The sequence below is a fragment of the Canis lupus genome, chromosome 31, assembly GCF_048164855.1.
Source record: "Canis lupus baileyi chromosome 31, mCanLup2.hap1, whole genome shotgun sequence".
Classification (NCBI taxonomy): domain Eukaryota; kingdom Metazoa; phylum Chordata; class Mammalia; order Carnivora; family Canidae; genus Canis; species Canis lupus.
Window position 1 is genome coordinate 32557483 of NC_132868.1, and position 19990 is coordinate 32577472.

The following is a 19990-nucleotide window of genomic DNA, read 5'->3' on the forward strand; positions in this document are numbered from 1 at the left end:
TAGAATTTTAAAGATATTTTGTAGGTAGAATCTTTTTGATGTTGAAATAAGTTTAATATTTTTTTAGGTATTGAATTATCAAATATTTTTGTTGATCATTTTACTACAATTATCTTTTATGGCCTTTGGTTTTCTTCCTTATTAAGTAAATAATTTTCAGTTCCTAATCACTAAAAATTGAAGATCAATTCTGATTTTTCCATCTTATTTTCCATTTGTAGATATCTAATTATATCAAGAGTAGATTCACAATGAAAGAACTTAAATATGTATACCAATATTTGGGAAAGTCAATACTGCTTTACAAAATAAAAATAATTGATCTTTAATCAGGTGGAAAGTTGGTGGAGAGCATATTCTGTTTATAACGTAATTGATTCACCATTTAGATTCACTATTTACACAAAATATCTCCCTAGTCCAAAAGATGAAGAAGAAAAGCATGTTAAAACACAATGTTGAAATAAATTTCTAAGCCCAAAATGGGAGTTGTTTCTGCTTGGGGTGCTAGGTCAGCAAAACAAACTCAGATAACTTTTGTGTTCCTGTAAATGCTGCACTTGATCAGAAACATCCAGTCGGCTAATCACCAAATGCCAAGCTAACTCTTGGCTCTATACTTATTTCTTTTGTTCCTTGATCTTTTAAATAAAGTCAGATATGCAAACCCAGCCAGTAAAGTCCAATCTCCACGTTGCTGTATCTAAAGCTCTAGAAAACTTGCTCTTGTCCAAACATACCTGGGGAAAAATGATCCACTGCTTGGTAGGCACTATATACTCCACCAATCTAAGGATTGTTTTCCCCCTAAATAAAGGACATCAAACTTGCTACTACATTGTTTTATTTTTGTCATTTGATAATAAATCTAAATTCATAAGTTTTAAGCGAATTCTGTAATTGTTTTAACATTAAAAAGGCCAATTGTAAAGACGATGTTCAATTTAATGTTTAAAAGTTAATAATTTTTCTCACTGTAACATTATTTATTCATTACATATAAATGCTCTCCATTGTACTAATAGTAGGAAAAGAATGTAATTAAAGAGAGAAGGTATAAAACAATCAATGTAGCTCAGTGTAACAATTCAGGTAGAGGTCAAAAAGCCAGTCTTAATTTACACACAGTCTGTCATAAGCCTAAGTAATAGAATATCTGAACCCAAATTTGATGGAGAAGACAAGATTAGGACTTGTACTCCCTTGAGTTTTAATCATTTTTAAACTGTTAGGTTTCTTTGACTTTCACAATGTTTACTTTGCAATAAAAGCCTTTATATAATTACAAGGTCTGAATAATTTATTTTCTAATAACTCAAATTTATAAGTAAGCAGAGCATTGTAAATAGTTATCTTTAGTAATAAATAACATGAAAATGAAATTTGAGGTTGCGAAGTCCAGTGTTACAAGTAGAATTAGTTTGAAAATCCTGCAAATAATGTGCTTTCTGGTTTATGCTATTTTCCCCTCATTCTTTATTTCAGGGTTCATTGATATGATTCAAAAGTCTTCAAAAAAAAAGAAAAAGTCTTCACAAATACATGTTATGAAACACTCATTTCGCAGAGGTTACCTTTTCTGAGGTGGAAAAGGGGAGTAAAAGATTCAAAAATAATAAAATAAATTCAAATGCATACTCAGAGCTTTGGAGATTTTAGGTTGCAGGCTACAGGAGAAGAAAACCTTACCTCTTTTTAATTTAATTTTATTTATTTATTGTAAACCTTACCTCTTTTTAATTTAATTTTATTTATTTATTGTGTAAATGTTATTTAAACTCAATTGGCCAACATATAGTGTGACGCCCAGGGCTCATCTCATCAGGTGCCCTCCTTAACGTCCATCACCCAGTCACCCTCTGCCCCCATCCACCTCGGCTTCTGTAACTTTTGCTTCTGTAACTTTTGTTTCCCAGAGTTAGGAGTCTCTCATGATTTGTCTTCCTTTCTAATTTTTTGCCACTGAGTTTCCCCCCTTCCCTCATGGTCCCTTTCACTAATCCTTATTTCTGCTATGATGTTAATATTTAGATGACTTTTGCCTTTACGATGTTAATCTTTACTTATGTCAGCTCTAGACACTTTAAGTAAATCCTAAACTTGCAAACCAAGCCCCGCCTCGCCCTAGAGCTAATCTTGAGAAATGCAGCCAGACTCCAGAAAAGCAGGATGTCCCTTGAGAGCCCCATTCTGCAATTCCTGCGAGCCTGATACAGTCCTGAGGGCCAGCTCTCAACTCAATGTTCTGTATTCCCTTCTATTTTCCCTACTGACTTAAGGAGTCCTTTACCAAACTTCTCCCCGACACCTTTCTCAGCTTTTCCCAAACCCTGCTCCAACTGGGAACACTTTCTGTAGGCCATCTGACTCCCAGTTACCAGATTTCGCAAAAATGAGGCAAAAAAGCAACAGCAAACAGAACTCTCGGTTAAATATGAATATTTTGTTAAGCTAAACAACACATAATTTAATTCTTTTAGTATAGTATGCCCCATGCAAATTTATGGGATGTATTTAAACTAGGAAAAAATTATTTGCTGTTTAGTTAAAAGTCACATTTACCTAGGTATCCTCTAATCTGGCAATGCTACCTGTAGTATGTGTTTGGAAATATGTTTGCCATTGTGCATAAATTTTTTTTTTTTAATTTCCATGCCAACTCAGGAGATGGGTATTAGTATTTCCATATTAGAGGAAATATGGGCAAAAGGGATTCAATTATCTGTTCTTTCTCTTTCCCAATGGCACACACAAATTCTAATAGAGAGGGAACAAAGTATAGGGAAGAGAGAGGTACCTGCATTCTCCCATCAGACCCCAGGATTCAAATTGGAGCTCTGGTTTTTATTAATACCTGCAGGATTTGGGGCAGCTGAAGCTCTGTAAGCTTCAGTGCTCCATCATATCCCCTGTTGATGATGCCCATACTTCCTTAGGGAGTTGCACAATGGAAGTGAAGTCCTGAGCAGACAGCTAGTCACATGTTAGCAGGCAATATATTTTAATTGATGCTATTAATACAAACAATACTATGGACTTCAAATTATTAATCTGGAAGTGAGTCAGTACTTTCTTAAATGGATTCTGACCACACAATACGGATGACTTGTTATTCCTTACAGGTTATGTGCAAAGCACAGTCCTTAAGGCCTCAGTTATTTTAATTATAACCACATTCATCTTATTTTGACAAATTAATTTTCCTAAGAAGCATCATGCAATATTTCCTTGAATGTTAAAGGACACCTAGAAGGTACGACATAGCATGTGACTCGGTGTCAGCGTCAATTTTGTGTTACTGCTGGCACTAGTTGAATAGGGAAAGGATGGGACTTTAGGTAGGGAAAGGTTAGGGGCCCCATCTAGGCTCTGGGGCTATTTCAGGTATACAGACATCGGGACAGAACAAAAATTAAGAGAAGGAAGAAAAATCAGGCGCCCTATCCCAAATGCTAGGGTCAACATGGTTTTCGAATAATCACATTGTAACCACAGAAAATAGGAAATAAGCACACACACACACACACACAAAAAAGACCAGGCTTCAAAGGAGAAGTTAACTCTAAAGATTAACCAGACCTAGCAAAACCTATCTCTAGATCATAGATGTCACAGAAACAAAGACTCTCACGCAATGTATAAGCGTCATGTCTGGTTCCAGATCACTGACCTAAGCACTGGGAAATTCCTGGTAAGGTTCTAATAAGAGGCCAGACATAAAAACCCTTTGGTGATCCCTCTCATTCTTGAGAGCTTTTTTTGTATCTTTGCTTAATAAAACTCCATGCTCTACTCACTCTCCTCTATCCTGGAAATTCGTTTTTGGACTTCTAGGGACAAGAACCTTGCTCCCCTGCTTCCTAGCTAGCACATTAGAGGTTATCTCCCACCCCCCCTCCAGTTGCTTCTCTTCCTGTTCCCATGATCTCTCAGACTGTTGCAAAGTTGCTTGCTTTCTGCCTCAGCTCTCAGAAAACAACTGCCTCTGATTTGTCTCTCATTTTAAAAAAATAAAGGAAGGACTCTTTTAGAATTTAGGGCACATTACAAACCAAAAGATTCCAAATGATGAAATAACCACCTTTCTGGTGGAATAAATCTCAAAGGAATATTTCATGATAGCTTTTTTTTTTTTTTTGATGTTTAGAATATTTGGGTGGGGGTTTTGTTTATTTTCTCTTTGATTCTCATCTCTTGGTTCCCTTCCTTTGTGCTCTGCAAAATCCAAGTTAGCGACAGCCTGACTTGGAACTAAGTGGTTTGCCTTATATGGAGATGCATTGTTTTCTAAAACAGAAAATAAATACATGAATACCATTAGGTAGATGATGCTGCTGCTGACGCAAAACCAAATTAGTCACATTAATCACTCACTGTACGAGACCCATCAGCACACAGACATGTTGCATATCGCCCATATAAAAGCAAAAACGATTGTGGAAAAAATGGACATGACCGGATCCACTTTAAAATAGAGCCTGAGCAGCCACTGCAGAGAAACTGCCTTCAGTGCCTTTCTTTGCACTGGGCCCTAACTTTTGTACTGAGTCAAAAAGCAAGTGTTTAAGGCAATTGTTTCAAAATAGGAGGGACAACAGATACCTGGTCACAGGCCTGAGACTTGTGGACTTTCAGAAGATAAAATCTGCATCTGTTAATGGATAACCCGGAGTAGTTTGTGACTTAACACCCCCAGAAAGTTTGTTAACACCCATAGAAAAAAGTTTGCCTTTCCTTCAACTCCTGTGATTGCCTCCCTCTCTTTCCTCATATAACTGTCCTGGTTTCATCTGTATTTGAAACACTATTTGGGTCTCCACCTGAGTGTGTGCTTCCCAAATTGCCATTCTTTGATCTCAAATAAATGCTCCTTTGCTTCTCATCCTGGCTCTTTTTTTCTTTCTTTTTTTTTTTTTAAGCTTTATTTATTCATGAGAGACACAGAGAGGCAGAGACACAGCAGAGGGAGAAGCAGACCCCCTGTGCAGAGCCCCATGCGGGACTCGATCCCAAAACCCTGGGATCACAACCTGAGCCAAAGGCAGATGCTCAACCACTGAGCCACTCAAGTGCCCCTCTCACCCTGGCTCTTAATTTTAAGTTGACACGGTCCAAAAGGCTCCTGCCCTCTGTTTTTCCCTACATCACTGAATTCGATTTCCCTGCTTCGACTTCAGAACAAGCCTCTCACATGTCTTTGCCACCAATAACTTCCACGTTTCCAAACCCACAGGGCTTTGTACATGGATTCATGTCATTTTCACTATACTTCTTCTATATGTGATACTTAGATGACCCCTGCCTTGGGATGTTTACCTCACTTGCTCTTGGGGAGGTAATTTGTTCTCCCAGTTGCCTTTTGAACTCAGTGTTCAGAAATCTGCTCTGTCCACAACCTCTGTCGCCCTATCTTGTGCCTTTAAGTACCATCCTCATGCTGTTAGATACCAGGTTTACATCTCTAACCCCTACCCTTCCCTTGAGTTCTAGACTGCAGTGTCAGAATTACTATTTTATTGCTCCAAGAGTCTATAAAATAGGCACCCTGCACTTAAAATGTTTAAAATACCACTACTGGTTACCAAATCCACACCACCTCCTCCCAGAGGCATCTCTCTCTCAGAAAATGGTACCTCTGGTGGCTTGGGTCAGACACTTTGCGGCATCCTTGCCATCCCTTATTCCCTCATATCCCACATCCAATCTATTAGCAAGTCCTACCAAATCTTCCTTCCCAGCACAGGCATATCTTGTTTTATTACACTTCTCTATATTGGCCTTCACAGATGCTGCAATTTTTACAGTTGAAGGTTTGTGGCAACCCTGCCTCGAGCAAGGCTACTGGCATATTTTTTCCAATAGCATTTGGTCACTTTGTGTCTCTCTTGTCACATTTTGGTAATTCTCACTATATGGCAACTTTTTTTCACTATTATTATATTTTTTTATGGTGATCTATGATCAGTGACCTTTGACGTTACTATTGGAATCGTTTTGGGCCACCACAAACCATGCTCGCATAAGACAGAGAACTTAATCAACAAATGTATTTATTTTGACTGCTCTATTATTCTTCCAACTTTATAAGAAATGTAGATTTTTATATCAAGGAGTTTTATGAAATGTCTAATTTTCATACCTCCAGAAACATTATGAAACCAGTCAAAGCATGATTTGAATTATGGCTTTTAAACAAAACATGGAATCCAAACACTTGTGACATCATTGGGCTGTTATGTTGGTTTGTACTGGTTTATCAGATAAAATATATCTTTGTAGTTAATATTTTAACTCTAGTCATAAAAACAATTACTTGGGTATCGATCCTTAGGGACGGATACACCAAAAATAATGTTATTTGTGTAAGAAAAAGACTCAATTGCTATTATATAACAGAGGCTACGGACAAGTAAACACTGACATGTCACTCACAATAAATCTACAGATTATCCTACCAGGTTAATAGGAACTGTCATCCAATATGAAGGAGTGTAGGCAAAATATTAACATATAAAAAATAAAGATAGGGTAAAGTTTTGCTTTTTAGCATTCATATCTTGAGTGTTATTGACAAGGAAGGAAAATTGGAGCAAGAATGGTTCCTTGGAACTCATAAGTTTGACTAAACACATTTTAGTTATATCTGATGGTGAAACAGTCAGAAAAATAGTATTATATACAGTAAAATATTTAAAATCACATTTCGGCTACAGCATTTTGTTACCTAGTGAAATATGACATATTATTGTATCTGAAGCCCTTTTGAAGTATTGCATTTGTATGTTACTGAAATAATGACTTTAATTTTTTTTAAAAAAATAAGTGATTCATTCTAATTTCAGAATCAACTTCAGATTTACAAGTTCACTGAATATTATTTTTTCCAAATACAGAAAACATTTGGAAAAACATACAGAACAAATCACATCGTTATTTCCAAGTAAATGGATCCTATTAATGTGATTTTTCCATTTTTTAATGAGCCCTTTATACTATAAAAGCAAGAGTTTTCCCCTATTTTACTGTACTGAAGTATTTCAAAAACAGTCAGATGTATTTTACTTTTATAGCTGCTTCATAGATGCAGCCCCTTGGGGGCATCTGGTTTCTCCTTCTCGTTCCACTGTCATGAAGGGTAAAATATTGCTGCATCCTGAAGTGGTTTTGCAAGTGATCTCATGTACACTTCAAACTGTCCCATAATGTAATTCCTCCTTTTCAAATAGGTTGCACTAATGCATGCACATTTTTTTTAACCTACATTTATATTCTTTCTGTTAAACTCAGGGTACTTTACAGGAACACTGCACCTCCTATTCATTGTTTTATTCCTTACTGGGTAATTTCTCACCTAAATTCCTGAAGGGGGGCAGAATTTGAAGTGAAAGAACACTGATGCTGTCATGATAGCAATAAAACAAATCCAAGGGGATTGGAACCCTGACCCTTTTGCAAAGTCATCAAAATGTTTCAGTTAGGTTAATTATGATAATGTACCACAAATAATTACAGAATCAGAGGGTACGGATTTTTTTCTTCACTCCGGAAACCACATGAACTATTATCTGTCAGAAAATCTAATTATAAGCCTGATAATAATTGCACTAGATGGCCAGATGACAGTCTTTGACAAACTTAAACGTGTCTCTACATCTCATGATGTCTAATTTTAGTCTGTTCTCTGCCCTTACCCCTGTAGCATTAACCAGGCAGGTATCAGCATGCTAACATGTTAAAATTATTAGTTTGCAACCAAATGCATTTCCCAAGGCTGTTTAATGACTGCTTTCAATAATTCATGGTGAAGGCAGCCTGGTGAATGGATAATACAAGGAACTGAAAGCTAATAGTCTTGAGTCATAGTTAATCTTTGTTCTGTCACCTATTAGCTCCAATTCACTTTTCTTCTATGGACCACACTCTTCTCATCTGAAATGTTAGACAGCGTCATCATCTCAGCATTTTTTCATTCTAATAATAGAACCTATATACTTCATACCTTACCAGTGTAATGGTATCATTCACATTAACACAACTGCTATCCTTTTGCTATACTCAAGGCAACGCTTGTTAAGAAACGTGTTGTAATGAAGTCCTAGACTATATATTTGGTTCAGCTGGAACAGAAAATAAAAATAATTCCAAGTGCAATTTGAAAATTATTTTTTTGGTGAAGGGATTCACACAAACTTTACATAACCAGTAGGGACACATATTAATTCCTACACTGAGATTTAGAAAGAAGCAGCACTGGTTCTCTACTTACGCTTTCTCTGATTTTCCTCAGTTTTTCTATTATCTTTTGAAAACAAAATGATGGCAGGAGGTAAAAAAAAAAAAACACACTAAGAAAATACAGTCACCTGAAAAATAAGGGGGGTTGAAATATTGTTTTTTCAATCACTTTATTTCCTGTGTCAAATATAAGTAAATAAGATAGAATCCTACCTATTAAACCCTACTATTATTAAATCCACTTCACATTACGAATAGTAGAAAATACATTATTATCATGTGCATTCTACTAGTATAGTGAAGTTATAGCCATGTATGTGAAGTACCCATCCCTAATGTGTGTGTGTGTGTGTGTATGTGTATATATTCGAAATCAGAAACAAAGGTCATTACATTAGAAATCTGGCAAATCTGAAATTTGTAATCATTATAATTACAATTTAGTACATGGAAGCATGCCTATTTTTAAATTGTCTCAATTATTGAAAAAAGTCTTGTGCACTAAGAAATTATGGCTTAGCTTTTAATTTAATCACACCTACTCCCCAGTACAGAAATCAGGAACTGTTATTTTTTTAAATAGATTGGTGAATCATGCAACCAAGTGTTTAGTAGTGAATTTTTATTTCCACTTAATAATTGCTCCATCTGTGATAAGGTTTCTTCCAGTGCAAAGGAATAAATAAATAAATAAAATACATGAGAGTAGCAACAGATAAGATGCAGTCAAGTTACAAATACTTTGTCAAGTAGTCTTTTTTGGTTTCATGAGGTCAAAATAGGACAAAAGAAAAGTGTGCCATAACATTTATTTCTGGCCAAAAAAAAAAAAAAAATATATATATATATATATATATATGTTAGGAAATGTTAAGCACTTTAGAGGGATTCTGAATACATGGATTATTTCCAAACAAACAGAAGCGAGTTAACTGCCTAAATTTTATTTATTTGAAAACGTGGATCTGGGAAGTCAAACAATTGTACATTTTTTGGGGAAAGGCAAGTTTGATCTTAGATAAGAATAGATTGAAGTGGTTTGTGCCTGGAAGGGGAAAAATAATTTTTTTTTAATGGCAGGGAGGAATGCAATTAACTGTAAATAATTAGGTAATATTTAAATATGTCAGTAAGAGGGATATATTTATAGCACCATTTTGCAGAAAGGGAAAAACAGTAGGGAGTTTTAAGTAACTAAGGTGATATAAACATAAGATCTGTAGGAAGATTAACACTGGACCCATCAGAGCTGTCCCATACAATTGGGACACCTGTGTAACTAGGCCGTGAATGGCTCCCCTTGAAGCTGTACACGGGAGGAGCTCTGAATACAGCACCTGGAGAGGACAGAGTAAACAAAAGATGATCTGAAATAGTAGGAAGCAACTGGAAAGGTCCTGGCACAATGATCCTCCACTATCTTACATTCTGCTACTAATTATATTTTGGCTATTTACTTTCTTTAGCTGCTCTGGTTTCTCTGATAAATCAAGTTTGATTTCACCAATTTCCTGTATAATTGGAATAGTGCTGAATGGATGTCATTAAGTTTTGCTTAATCTAGTTTCTTGGCCATCAAGTTATTGCTTGGATGAATGATTGATGGATATATATGTGAATTTATATTTCAACATATATTAGTATAGAGTATTGGATGTAATGCATATACGGACCTGTGTGCTATTTGGGTAAGGTTTTAAATTCATTTTCAAAGATGGGATTGAGGGAAAAGCAGGAGTAAGCAAAGTACATACAGGTGGTAATTACAACTAGCAAAAGCTTACATGATATTTTGGCTTCTGTTTTATAAGGAATTTAAAACACTACAACTAAAAATACTAAATTTGATTATAATTTAGTGCTACCACAGAATAACATTCTCTTACTTTTGCCAAGAAGTCAAACTAAAAAGGCTTTTATATGTCCTGGAAACTAATATGATATTCTAAAGTAACTGCAGAAAAGGATTTTCATATAACTGAATGAGAAATATAAAGGTTAAGATTCCCTTAAAATGCAAACGTGGGGAGTTCGGGCCTTTATGTTCATCTATGATGAAGTGGTTTGAACTGGAATAGCTTTCCCACCATAAATGATTATAAAAGTAGACAAAAACAAAACAAAAACACAAGGCAGTGGGTTTCAGGAACTGGATAACAGGCAGCACAAGTCTGTGTTATTTGAGAGCAGGGAAATCCAAAGTGAGCCCATGTTTACCCTCGTTACTCACATAAGGAGAATTTCTTGTCCAAGATGCAGGGAGCTTGAACCTAAGCAGTAGAGTAGCTCCAGCGAGGTCAAGACACAGAAATAAGAGCTCCTGGATACAGAAGCTGGAGTCTGTGGGGCAGGACTTCAGAAAAAGAAGGAGTGAGGCTCAAAGTCTCTGCAGGGATTCCCTACAGATCTTTGGCTGAGTCCTGGGCTGAATATATACAGGGAGAGAGTCTAAAGAGGCTGATCAGAGAAGATGCTGCAGGGTTGAGAGCAGAAGAGAGATGGGGAAAGTTGGAGAGCGAATAACTATCATAATGTTGTCAGCATTCATTTATATCTCACTAATACCTCTTCAATACTCAGTGTCCACCTGGATGGAGGGCCAAGCCTTAGAAGTAAGGAACACAGTAAGTCCTAGGCTACTCCATCCTAGCAGACCCTTAAACCAAGTACTTGCCATACCCTCAGTGAAGACGACTTTTGAGTTTAAGTTCTGCCAAGTTAGAGGATCTATTTATATCTTGGACCTCCTCTGGATCCACTCTAACAAAATATAAAAACATGCCTGTTACACATTTGAGACAAACTCAAACCTACACACATCCTTTAATTGAATGGCCTGGTAAAATAGAAAAGCATTCTAAAATGCAAGCATACATTCTTCAGAAAATGATACAATAATATAGGATTTTTGCTGCGTATAATCCACAAAGTCCAGTATAAATCCAAAAATTACTAACCATGCAAAGAAATAGGAAAATGGAAACTGAATCTATGAACAAGATATTTGATAAGCAAACAAAAATTTAAAGCTATTTTAAATATATTCAAGAACTTAAAAAAATAATATCTTTTTAAACAGGAGACAGGAAGGGACTCTTGGCAAATAAATGAAATTATTTTTAAAAAAGAGAAATTTTTACCTGAAAACTAAAATTAAATAAAGAATTCATTGGATAGTATCAGCCACAAATTGGAGAAGATTAGAAGGGTAGTGAGCTTGCAGAGAAATCAATTAAGAGTATTAATTTGAAAAACAGAAGCAAAACTGAAGAAATGGGAACAGAAATTTAGTGACCTATGAAATTTTAAACAACGTAGTATACATATAATTGGAGTTTTAGAAGGAGATGAGAATGGGAAAGAGGCAGAAAGAATATTCAATGAAATGTTGACCCAAAATATCTCAAATATGACATTAAAAATCAACAAGAAGAATCTAAGTGAACCCCAGACCGAAAAAAAATTACACTTGGAAATGTCATGGACAAAATTTTGAAAATTCAAGATAAAGAGAAAAATTTAAAATCAACCCAAAGGGGTGAGAAAAAAAAAGATATTGCATACAGGGGGAAAGTCATATGAATAAAAGCTCACTTTGCATCAGTACTAGAGAGACAAGAAGATAATGGAAAAGAAAAAAATCAACTCAGAATTCTATATTCTTAAAAAATATCCTTCAATGGAGGTAAAAAAAAAAAAAAAAAAAAAAGCATTTCCAGATAAGGGAAAGTGATGAATCTGTAACTAGCCAACCTACACAATGAGCAATCCTAAAGAATGTTTGTTCCTCAACATGAAGGGAAGGATAACACATGAAAACTGGAATCCATAGGTAAGAATAAAGGTTAGAAATGGCAATCCTATGGGTACATAGACCATTTTTTCTTTTATTAATTTACACAAATATAACTGATGGTTCATTTTTAAAAATTTTTCAAAAAGATTTTATTTATTCATGATATACAAAGAAAGAGAGGAGAGAGAGAGGAGAGAGAGAGAGAGGCAGAGACACAGGCAGAGGGAGAAGCAGGCTCCATGCAGGGAGCCCAATGTGGGACTCGATCCTGGGACTCTAGGATCACACCCTAAGCTGAAGGCAGACTCTTTACCTGCTGAGCCACCTAGGCATCCCATAACTGATGGTTTAAAGCAAGTAATATATTAAGAGAGATTTTATATTACACATTGCCTAAACATACGACAGCAATACAAAAAACATTGAGAATACATGGAACAGTATTTTTAGTTTCTTGCATTTGTGAAGTAGTAAGGGGGACAGGGAAAATGGGAAACGAGAATTGTGAAGAAAGTGGGAAATGCCAGTAGCAAAATGCAAAATGTTTCAGTATTAACTCTAGGTTGACTTCACAAGTTAAACAATTGCTAGCCCTAAGCAGCCACTGGAAAAAAATATTAAGGGCAAATTAAAATGTCTTTATACAAATAAAATGGAATAATAAAAAACATTTTAATTAATGCAAAAAAAAGAAAGCTGCAAAGGAGCAACAGGAAAAATGAATTAAAAAAAACAAGATGATATACTTAAAATCATATTGAAAAATACATTAAATATGAAGTGAATTAATCATACCAACTCAACTGTAAGGAAGATTTCTTTAAAAATACAAGTGGGATAAAATATGTAAACACAAGTATGGGAAACTTGGCATGTCTATCTTGATATTACACAAAGCCAACTTTGGGATGAAAAGAGACATTTCATAATGATAAAAATAATCAGGACTGAATAATCCTAAATATGCATGGAAATTAATAGCATGGATTTAAAATTAATACCATAGATTGAAAATATTAAAAGAAATTAGCAGAGCCAAATGGATAAATGATTAATACCACAATTACAGTTGAAGATGTCAATACCTCTCTCTCAGTATTTGAAACAAAAATATTAGGGAGAATATCAGAAGACCTGAGTGACCATCAACTAATAAATTTACAGAACACACCATACCAGGTAATGGAAGAACACATAAAATAATCACCAATATAGCTCATATTCTGGGTTATTAAATAGTTTTTAATACATTTCAATGATGAAAATCTTAGAGTATTGCCTATTACTAAAATGGAATTAATTTAGAAATCAACAACAAAATATCTAGAAATTATCCAAATAATTGGGAGTTGAATAACAGTTTACTAAAGGAGCCATTGGCAAAATAATAAAAATCACCAAGAAAAATTCAAAATTATTTTGAATTAAAAATTTTTTTAAAGTAGGCTCCACTCCCAGTGTGGAGCCCAACAGGAGGGGTTTGAACTAATGACCTTAAGGCCAAGACCCGAGCTGAGGCCAAGATTCAGACACTCAACCAACTGAGCCACCCAGGCACCCCTTATTTTGAATTTAATTACAACAAATACCACAATGCATACTAGACAGTATTTAAGAAGGAGAATTTGCTAAAACATTTTATGAACCATGAACTTGAAAACTCGTTTTCCTGAGTAATTTATTACAGATCCTAGTTCTGCTTTTTCACTTTCTTAATGTGTCATTTTGGGCTTATGAAGAAGCCGAAACCTGCAGTTTCTCAAGCTTGGTATTACTAACATTTGGAATGAATAATTTTTTGTTGGTGTGGGGGCTATTTTGTGTTTTGAGGAGGTGTAGGAGCATCCCTGGACTCTACCTTGCTAGGATCAGCCTCACTCTCCGTTGTGACACTCAAATCCAGCTCCAGACATCATTGCATGTTCCCAGGGTGGGAAGGTGGGGGGCTAGGGGATTAATCTCCCTGCATTGAAAACCACAGAGTCAGAATATATCACTTTTGTGGTCAGATAGATGTGGATGGATTTACAAACTGTACATTTACCACCTTTGCTTCCACTGGAGTTTACTTGACCATTCTAAGCTTCTATTTTTATTCACAGTTGTGCTTTGAAGACAGATAATGTATACCAGGAGATTAACATCATGTTTGCCATCAACTCTCAACACATAAGAAGTATTATTATTTCTGTTGACTATGAGAATATGGACTGTAAAGAAACTTCCCAACTAAAATGACCTCTTGTGATAACTAAACTGCTTTAAAAAATTTCCCCTAATCTTTATGGTTTATAATCTTATTTATATGAATTTATCATTATAATTGAAATATGTCAACCTCCATGTATTTCCCACGAAAATATGTTAATCACAGAAGTAGATTAGGGTTAGACAATCTATTCTACTAAGTGTCAAAGACTGTCTTCAAAGACATGTAAAATTTAAAGTCTTTTAAAAATTACAAGCATCAATAATTTTAAGAAACATATCTCCTTAAATTCTTTATAATATCTAGAATCGTAAGAAAGAATTTAAAACATATTAAAATGATTTAATATAGATCTAGCCTTTAGGGTGAGAACAAAATGAGATAGAAATAACTCTACCGCTGCTCTAGAAATGATGATCCTTCTTTAGCAGAAATTGAAGCTGATGTGGAGAAGTCATAAGATATTGCACAACTACAGATAAATTAATAGTCTGCATATCTTGAACATAGGTACATTTTTGCTCATTCTAGCCTTTACTTGTTTTTGTTCAATCATTTGATAACCAGATGTCTGATAAATTTGTCATATGCCTATGCCAGTACTTCCATGAGTTTCCAGTAAAACCAGTTTCTCTTTTCAGAAGCTACTTCATTATAGTCTGGGAGGCTCAGCATACAATGAGAAAACACACAGAGACAAGTTACAGTCAATAACTTCTGTTGAGAAGGAAAAAGAGGTCCAAAGCAATTACCACTCTAGGAATTAAAGATACACTTGGCGACACACGTGGGTGCTCAGGACCTCAAAAAAAGCAGGACTTGTGTCATTAAAAGGGAGAGAGGAACATGTTCTAAGCAGGGTGCAGAGCAAGAGCAGGCTCCAAGGTATATTAAGCTTACAGTCTGGCATTCATGAGATCATTGGAAGCCAGGTACTGTTGGGGAATCTGAGCCGCAGTAAGATTATAGAGGTCTCTTAATGACAGACAAAAGAATTTTCGGTTTAGACGCAGTGGATAAGCACTAAAAAACGTTTGAGAAGAATTATATCATACAAGTACTTTGTAGAAGATTTATATAGTGACACGAAGAGATAATGAATTTCAAATGGAGGTTGGAAGAGAAAACCAGAAAGCAATAATATCACTATCAACATTCTTTTCAATTATAAAAGATAATATGACAGATTGGATTAAAGCATCTATCAAGTTGTGAGTTTCTGTCAGGACTCCTTTTGAAAACAGATGTCTGAACTTCTCTTTCTTTTGTTTTTCTCACTGATACAAATTATCCCAATGCATAAAATTATTTTGGGGGTTACAAAAAAAAATCCTTATTTTCTATACCATGCATTTGTATATTTAAGAGATACAATTTAGAAAATATATTTGAACAGATTATTTTCTTCTGACTCCTGGGGACATAATATCACAATATTTGTGACATATGAAGAAAAATAGTTTCTTCTAACATACTTCTGATTATCTAATGTCGGCCATATAGCTGTTCAGGTGGGAGGCAGCTTAGCTAATGCGAGAACATTCGTAGCTTCTCCTGTCCAATACACATCACCTGAAAGCTCTGAACAAACCTATTAGGGGAAAAATCAATAAAATACTGAATTCTGCATTTGTATTTGAAGTAATCTGAGGGCCAACTCCACCACCATCCTATGCTTTGATTTTCCTGAATGACAATATGTTTTTCTACCTATCAGTTACCACTATATCTGCTTATGAGCATGAAAGAAGACATATTCCTACTCCTCCCTAAACTGGAAACTCTATAAACTTTCAAGTTAAAAAGTGTGGTCATAATAACTTTAGTTTTCAAGGTAAACATCTATTAGCATATAAACTTTGGCTAATATTGCAAAAGTACTTTGCAGTCCTTTGGAAATGATATCAGAAAATATTTTTCATAATAGTTCTTCGCTGATTTCTTTTAGCACCTTGATGCGAGAAATTGAAATTCATTATATTAATAAAACCCCAAAGTAGCCTATGGTACAAAAAAGAATAAATAATAAAGTAATAAAATAAAATAATAAAACATTTCTGTGCCTTTAATGAAGTCTATACCAGAGAGCAAGCCGAGCTAAGCAAAACCAAATAAAAATCAAACAAGAACAATTACAAAAAATCAGCACTTACCCATATTTTGCAAAAGTTGCCCAGTATTTCATTATGGATCTACTCAAAATTTCCTCAGCTTTTGTGTAATTAGCTCTTCTTTCCAGAGGTAAACCAAAGACAAATTCAATTTCATAACCATGCATCACTCCCATCCATTTTGGCCAAGGAAGTTGGGAGGATCGGTGTTCAAAATAGTAGAAAAAGGCATTATTTCCCAATTCTGAGAACTTTTTGGTGAACTCCAAGGCAGGGCATATGATATTGTAATCGCCAAGAACATCATCCAATGCGTCACGGTACTTTTCATCCCTCTGATCATCTAACAAGTCTACATAATAAAAAAGGATCGATTCCCTTCCAAATTCACTCACTCCTGGAAAATACATTTTTAAGCCTTCTTGAAATTCTTTTCTAGTTATGATACTGTCGTTATCTTTGCTGAAACCAGGAGCACGATATACTAAAAATGCTGTCCCTTCATCTTTGTTAACACCCACCAAGATCTGGGCTTTTTTGAACTGTCCAAGTTGGAGTAGTGTGTCAGGCATGTCAGTGAGAAAATCCCCATCCACAATTGGACCAAAGTTTACAGACAAAAGAGTATCAGAGGGGACAACCAATACTTCATTCAGTAGAATTTCCTGGGGATCTTTGTTTCGAAGGCATTTGATTATCTCCGTCTCATTTTCTCTAGAGCAACCAATAAATTTAGCCAAGGTCAACGTTCTGTTCCTGGCTTCTTCAAGAGACATTACTGCCCAAGGGGCATTAGAGGATCCACTTTGCAGAATGGCTCTGGTAAACAATGGTTGGCTTCGAGGGGAAAGTAGATGAAGGCCAACTGAACCTGCCCCTGCACTTTCTCCAAAGAGAGTTACACTTTTAGGATTTCCACCAAAGGCTGCTATGTTCTTTTGCACCCACTGAAGTGCCAGTTGTTGGTCAAATAAGCCCAGGTTCCCTGGGGCCTCGGGATTTCCTGGTAAAGCTAAGAATCCTAGGGCCCCCACCCTATAGTTCATTGAGACGACAATAACTCTTTCAACCCGAGCCAGAAATTTGCCATCATAAACAGGTAAAGATGATGTTCCTGTTTGAAAACCACCACCATAGATCCATATCATTACAGTGGCGTTTTTTGGTTTAGGTGTTGGAATCCACACATTCAGATATAAACAGTCTTCGCTGAGATCAGTGTTTGGGTTCCACATCTCTGATCCAGGGAAACCTGGGAAACTTTGATCTGTGTTCTGATAGCAAGAATTTGCATATTTTGTGGCATTCCAAATATCGGACCATTTGGTCAAGAATTGCGGCTTTTTGAATCGAAGTCTACCAAGAGGTGGCTGTGCGTAGGGAATTCCAAGAAAGGCTGTGACTGTGCCACCAAGAACCGGCAAGTTCATCCCTCGGACTTTTCCATTCTTGGTTGTAATTACGATGTCTTCTTCGGTGTGTGACTTCCCGATAAGCACCCAGAGCAGAAGAAACCACAAGAGAAGTCGGATGCTTAGGATTGTACCCTTGCTCCGCATATTGATTTCTGAAAGAGAGGTAATCAGGAAGTTTTAAAAGCCTCACGCATCAAATGTTATATTTTATTTATGATAATTAGCCCAAATACAGTAGTTCTTATTAATCCTACCAATTATGAAAACTAATAAATCTGCTAGTATGAAACAGGTTTTGTAAACACACACACACACACACACAGAAAATGCTTGGAAATATTTCACTTTTCAATTTAGAATAGAAATAAGTGGAATGGAAAAGTAGAAATTATTTCATTTTAGAAAGATTCATTATCAAGTCTCTGTAAGGAAGATTAAGTATTTTATTTTATCTTATTTTAGTTTAGTTTAGTTTAGTTTAGTTTTTGGAAGATTAAGTATTTTAAAGCAGAAGTTTGTCCCAGGCATGTAGATTTATACTTTTTTTACTGTACACAGACATGCCAAAAGGGGCATTAAGTGGAAGACAACTTATGACAGTTATAATTTCTACCTCAGTTAGAGGAGGAAACATAAGGTCATGTATTGTCAGAAATGTGTGCGGTGCTATTCACGGTCACCCAGCTCTTGACAGAATTGTGAAGTAAATGGAGAACCTTTAAGGATCCCCAGACTTCTGTTACTGGCTTTTTCTGTTTCCATGGTCCCTTCTGTGGTCCTTTTTGCTTCGTGGTTTCTTCCTCTACACAACCCAGAAGAGAATTTGGATGATCTATTCATAGGATATTAAGCAAGAAAAATACAGCAGTTGTCATTTCTCCTAAAAACTGTGAAAATTAACATATCTGCTACCACAAATCTGCTACCACTTTAAAGAACTATGGGGGGAAACTGGAAGAGAGGGCTGCGGGTATATACCAGACAATTTCTTTGAAAGTGAGTAACAAAGAAAGCCTTCTCCACCTGAATTACAATGTCAGTGGAGAGAAGCAGCAGCTGATAATATGATGTGTGAGAGGAGATACTCTGAAGGAATTTTACACTCAGGGATTACTCAATGTTATTTGTTAATTGATTAAAGTATATGTGACTGGTGAGGTTAAATGTGTCAACATGGTTAGATCACTTGCGTTTTGATAGTGGACAAAATAAGTGAGATTAAGAGGACTAAGGCTAAGGAACTACTGGTAAGAGTAGAGGAAGAAAAAGGAATCTTGGAGACCTACCAAATCATAACTCTGACATTTTATTAAATAATATTTATTGATGATATGAAAAGATTGCTGGTAGAAATCAGTTTTATTAAAAATTCATAATGTGGGGCACCTGGGTGGCTCAGTGGGGTGGGCATTCTACTCTTGGTTTCAGCTCAGGCCATGATTTCATGGGTCCTGTGATCTAGCAGCATGGGGCTCCACGCTCCCTCTCCCTTATCGGCCCCTGTCCCCACTTGCACTAGTGCTTGCTCTCTCCCAAATAAATAAATCCATCTTCTAAAAAATTCATAATGCACACCGAGTTTCCTTAAAGTTAGTAACACTTAAAAATCAGATTCTGAAACTTCACACGACACAGAGGGGCACAGAAATGTAATGCCCATATTATTTTAAAGAACTAACATCTTTATATAACTGGAATAAAACCTGATTGAAACAGTCAAATACAAACACCGATTCTCCTCCACACAATAATAGCAAAGGTCCGCAAATGTACACAACCTTTTCTGTATTATTATTATTATTATTTTTAAAATTTATTTATGATAGTCACAGAGAGAGAGAGAGAGAGATTGGCAGAGACATAGGCAGAGGGAGAAGCAGGCTCCATGCACCGGGAGCCCCACGTGGGATTCGATCCCGGGTCTCCAGGATCGCGCCCTGGGCCAAAGGCAGGCGCTAAACCGCTGCGCCACCCAGGGATCCCTGTATTATTTTTTCATACTGTAATTGTAAATACATCTATGTGCCTAGGAAGCTAATCCTGTGAGCTTTGAGAATTTGTTTTAGTGGGTTTTTATTATTATTATTTTTTAATTTAGGTTGTCTCAGAAGGTAGAGAAAATAAAGTATTATCCTGAAAACTGTCACAGGATTAGGATTCTCACATGTTAAATCAACCTCATTTGCCACTGCTAATGGTATAGCTAGTGATCAGCAAGTATGTT

At 35.9% G+C, this 19990-nt stretch overlaps 1 protein-coding gene across 1 annotated transcript in view; it reads right to left on the reverse strand.

The window, feature by feature from the left end:
• Positions 1–19990, reverse strand: part of BCHE (butyrylcholinesterase) — a 65222-nt gene that overhangs the window by 40968 nt on the left and 4264 nt on the right. The window contains exon 2 of the mRNA XM_072807960.1: positions 16394–17918. Within this exon, the coding sequence (XP_072664061.1) occupies positions 16394–17910 (1517 nt within the window). The 5' untranslated portion in view covers positions 17911–17918. The remainder of the gene's footprint in view (positions 1–16393; positions 17919–19990) is intronic.